The following is a 5000-nucleotide window of genomic DNA, read 5'->3' as shown; positions in this document are numbered from 1 at the left end:
GACGGCGCTCACACGTTTCCACATCCGGGCGCCGGGATCAATAATTACCTTCTCTGTTGACCAGGAACTCTGGGAGGTAGAAAAACTCGGGGATGAGCTCCTTCACGTCCGTCATGGACTCGTAGGACGACAGACGCCACGTGGTGTTCATGGAGTGGAACGTCCGGTCGGGGATATCGAAGCTCTGATCTGATGAATACAAACGCATTACACACAGAAAGACGCAGAGGAGAGAGAGGAGAGAGAGAGACGGGCGAACGAGAGAAGAATAGAGAAGAAGGAGAGGAAGAGGAAACGAGGAGAGGAGGAGGAAACGAGATGGAAACGAGGAGAGGAGGAGGAAACGAGGAGAGGAGAAGGAAACGAGGAGAGGAGAGGAGAAGGAAACGAGGAGAGGAGAAGGAAACGAGGAGAGGAGAAGGAAACAAGGAGAGGAGAAGGAAATGAGGAGAGAAGGAGGAAACGAGGAGAGGAGAAGGAAACAAAGAGAGAAGGAGAGGAGGAGAGAAGGAGAGGAGGAGGAAACGAGGAGAGGAGAAGGAAACGAGGAGAGGAGAGGAGAAGGAAACGAGGAGAGGAGGAGGAAACGAGGAGAGGAGGAAACGAGGAGAGGAAGAGGAAACGAGGAGAGGAGGAGGAAACGAGTAGAGGAGGAAACGAGGAGATGAAGAGGAAACGAGGAGAGGAGAAGGAAACGAGGAAACGAGGAGAGAAGGAGAGGAGGAGGAAACGAGGAGAGGAGGAGGAAACGAGTAGAGGTGGAGGAAACGAGGAGAGAAGGAGGAAACGAGGAGAGAAGGAGAGGAGGAGGAGAGGAAGAGGAAACGAGGAGAGGAGGAGGAAACGAGGAGAGGAGGAGGAAACGAGGAGAGAAGGAGGAAAGGAGGAGAGGTGGAGGAAACGAGGAGAGGAAGATGAAACGAGGAGAGGAAGAGGAAACAAGGAGAGGAGGAGGAAACGAGGAGAGGAAGAGTGAGGAAACGAGGAGAGGAGGAGGAAACAAGGAGAGGAAGAGTGAGGATCAGAGGAAAGGAGGAAGAGGATGCAGCCTTTCATGGTCAGGTCGTTCCAGTGTCATCTAACAGGATGGTGCGTTCAGGGACACTCCGTGCTGCTTAAAGCTGGTTGTCTGAGGGGAGACTCACCCTGGTAGGCGAGGAACATCTTGGTGAAAGGAGGCATCCGGACCAGGAAGTGCAGCACGGTGCCGCTGTTGGAGTAGTGCGAGCCGTAGTGATAGGGCTGGACGGGGGGCATGGGGTCGTCCTCTCGGATCCCCTTCTTGTACTCCTCCTCCAGATACTGAACATCAACACACAAACAAACACAGGTTGATGGTTTCTGTTGGACCCGGTTCTCCAGGACAGACGTGTGACAGAGCCTCACCCTGTAGTTATCCACGTAGCGGTCCTCTTTCTCTTTGGACTGCACAGCGATCGGTTTACTCAGATTCCTGCAAAGAGGCGTTCAAAGATCAGACGAGCGCAGAATACTCGCTTTAACTGAAGGTCACAAGGCGGGACTCAGAAAGACATTTACTCTGATCCATCAGAGTCCTGAACCAGCTCAGCTGACTCCTCTCGATGTGAAGGGTTAGGGTGTCTAAGCCCCTCCTCCTGAATGTCTAAGCTCCTCCTGAATGTATAAGCTCTTCCTCCTGAATGTCTAAGCCCCTCCCCTGAACGTCTAAGCCCCTCCTCCTGAATGTCTAAGCTCCTCCCCCTGAATGTCTAAGCTCCTCCTCCTGAATCGAGAGCGTTGCCTTCAGGCTCCGCTCCGTCTTCACCACACGGTCGAGCCAGCCCGCCCCTCATTAATGAAGTGAAACTCCTCCCCCCCCCCGAGGGGTCACTGACCTGTAGATGCCCGCCTCCTGCAGGTCGAGCGTCTCGCTGGTGTAATCCCTCAGGATGAAGGGGAACACGGGGTACTGCATGAGGTCGTTGAAGGAGCGTCCCGCGTGCTTGTTGAGATGTGTGAGGTACTCGAAGTTTGAGATCTGACCGGAGCCCCACAGCTGAGTGAGCGCCGTGATGTTCCCGTGCTCCAGCAGGTTGGGGAGGTCAGAGGTCAAGATGTTGTGGTACACGTCGTCACGGAACTGAGGAGAGAACGCACAAACGGCGAGAGGTTTTACATCGACAGAGTCGAGACGATGAAACGTCAAAAAGTGTCAACATGGGTCAGCTCGTGGTGCGTTCAGGGCTCGTGGTGCGTTCAGGGAACATCTGTAACGAAGAGTTTATAAAGATCGATTTCTCTCTCGATTCTTTAATGAAACCTGCTGCGAATGTGATCAGCTGTTTGAGCGTCACCTTGCTCGTGTCGAAGGCTAACAGCAGCGTCCTGCCATTGGTCAGGAAAATCTCCACGCCGTTGTCTCTCAGCTGCCACCAGCGTTTGTGCACCTCTTTGATCTCCTCGTAGGTCCAGGAGAAAGAAGGAGCCTCGGTCTCTCCGTGAAGACTCTGCACAAACACATCAACAGGTGAGCAGAGGACGGGACAGGAAGTAGTCCTGACCTGTCCTCGAGAGACAGGTCAGGACAGGAAGTAGTCCTGACCTGTCCTCGAGAGACAGGTCAGGACAGGAAGTAGTCCTGACCTGTCCTCGAAAGACGGGTCAGGACAGGAAGTAGTCATCACCCGTCCTCTGGACTTACCTGGCTGTCGTGAGCATCAGCGGCGTTGTCCTCCACGAAATACATGCCGGACTTTCCTGTGAGGAGAGACGAGAATCACTGACCACCAGCTGAGAGTCAACAGGAAGCTGACCACCAGCTGAGAGTCAACAGGAAGCTGACCACCAGCTGAGAGTCAACAGGAAGCTGACCACCAGCTGAGAGTCAACAGGAAGCTGACCACCAGCTGAGAGTCAACAGGAAGCTGACCACCAGCTGAGAGTCAACAGGAAGCTGACCACCAGCTGTGAGTCAACAGGAAGCTGACCACCAGCTGTGAGTCAACAGGAAGCTGACCACCAGCTGTGAGTCAACAGGAAGCTGACCACCAGCTGTGAGTCAACAGGAAGCTGACCACCAGCTGAGAGTCAACAGGAAGCTGACCACCAGCTGTGAGTCAACAGGAAGCTGACCACCAGCTGAGAGTCAACAGGAAGCTGACCACCAGCTGTGAGTCAACAGGAAGCTGACCACCAGCTGTGAGTCAACAGGAAGCTGACCACCAGCTGTGAGTCAACAGGAAGCTGACCACCAGCTGTGAGTCAACAGGAAGCTGACCACCAGCTGAGAGTCAACAGGGGGCTGACCACCAGCTGTGAGTCAACAGGGGGCTGACCACCAGCTGAGAGTCAACAGGAAGCTGACCACCAGCTGAGAGTCAACAGGAAGCTGACCACCAGCTGTGAGTCAACAGGAAGCTGACCACCAGCTGTGAGTCAACAGGAAGCTGACCACCAGCTGAGAGTCAACAGGAAGCTGACCACCAGCTGTGAGTCAACAGGAAGCTGACCACCAGCTGAGAGTCAACAGGAAGCTGACCACCAGCTGAGAGTCAACAGGAAGCTGACCACCAGCTGTGAGTCAACAGGAAGCTGACCACCAGCTGTGAGTCAACAGGGGGCTGACCACCAGCTGTGAGTCAACAGGAAGCTGACCACCAGCTGTGAGTCAACAGGGGGCTGACCACCAGCTGTGAGTCAACAGGAAGCTGACCACCAGCTGAGAGTCAACAGGAAGCTGACCACCAGCTGTGAGTCAACAGGAAGCTGACCACCAGCTGTGAGTCAACAGGAAGTAGTATTCTTTGTGCAGCGTGAGCCACTGACTCACCCAGAAGCAGCTCCCCCGCCGTCTCCCTGGAGGGGGCGACGCTGATGCAGCGCCTGGTGAACCTGACGGGGGACAAAGACACATTTCTGTGAAAGACAAGCAGACGAGGAGACGAGGAGACAAGGAGACGAGAGGTTCATGTGGTCACTGTGAGCTCACAGAGACGAGGTTACCTGATGGGCTCGCTGGTGGCTTTGTCTTTGACCGTGGAGGAGAAGGACGAGTGGGTCTTATCCTCAAACAGGAAGGACAACGCCGGCTTCACGGTGTCTAAAACAAGACAGGAAGAGAAGAAGAAGAAGAGGTCTGTTTACACCTCTGAAGGTAACGTTATTATCCTTAACCAAAACACACAACATGAAAAACAAAACTGTGTTTACAAAACTCAGAAGAAGTTAAAGGTCTCATAATATAGAATATAAACTTCTCCATGTTCCTCTAACTCTAACATGTGTCTCTACTCCGTCTACAAACCCCCCAATGATGAGAAAAGTCCATCCTCTCCGTCTTCTGCCTGCTCCACTTTTCAGAAAATGTGTGCTCAAACAGGCCGTTTGGAGATTTTCCCTTCATGACATCACAAAGGGCAGTAGCCCCTCCCCCAGGTGGGTGACACTCCCACAGCTAGGTGTTTGTTCTGCCCTCTGAGTCTGCCTTCTCACCATAAACAATAGGACATGGAGCGAGAAAGACCTTCCAGAGAGGGGGCGTGGTCAGACACAGCTCATTTACATATTTAAAGGTACAGACACAGAAACAGCTTAGTTTCCGTCTTTGACACAAACACACTGAGTGACTTCATGATCTCAGAGGCGTCAGGTTATATTTGGATGAGTTTTAACGTGATTCTTCTACGATCTATCGGGTTCTTTTAGAGTCGATGTTTATCAGACACACGGCGAGTTACCGCAGTGGAACCAGAACCTGAGGAACACAAACATGTGATGATCACCTTCGGGCTTGCGTCTGTCCTTCAGCAGGTATTTGTTAGGAATGGTGAGGTAGCATCTCTGCAGCCGCCGCCGCTCTCGGTTCGGCCCCTCGGTCGGGTCCAGCTGCCACGACGTGGGGTAAGAAGTCTGATCGTACCAAACCGCCCTGAAACACAAACATCACAGTTAAGAACGCTGTGACCACCTTCAGTCAGGACCCCAAGGTCCAGACAGGAGAGACCTTTAGATTCAAATCTCTCAAAGCTTCATCGAGTGTC

At 53.2% G+C, this 5000-nt stretch overlaps 1 protein-coding gene across 1 annotated transcript in view; it reads right to left on the bottom strand.

Moving 5' to 3' along the window:
- lyst (lysosomal trafficking regulator) overlaps nucleotides 1-5000 on the bottom strand; it is an 85219-nt gene that overhangs the window by 13964 nt on the left and 66255 nt on the right. The window contains 9 exon segments of the mRNA XM_061039376.1: nucleotides 49-189; nucleotides 1146-1302; nucleotides 1387-1453; nucleotides 1857-2101; nucleotides 2316-2468; nucleotides 2663-2718; nucleotides 3791-3852; nucleotides 3964-4060; nucleotides 4743-4888. Coding sequence (XP_060895359.1) covers nucleotides 49-189; nucleotides 1146-1302; nucleotides 1387-1453; nucleotides 1857-2101; nucleotides 2316-2468; nucleotides 2663-2718; nucleotides 3791-3852; nucleotides 3964-4060; nucleotides 4743-4888 — 1124 coding nt within the window.

This window comes from Labrus mixtus, chromosome 6, assembly GCF_963584025.1.
Source record: "Labrus mixtus chromosome 6, fLabMix1.1, whole genome shotgun sequence".
Classification (NCBI taxonomy): Eukaryota; Metazoa; Chordata; class Actinopteri; order Labriformes; family Labridae; genus Labrus; species Labrus mixtus.
Note: the sequence above shows the minus strand (reverse complement) of the source record. Positions and strands in the feature narration are given on the sequence as shown.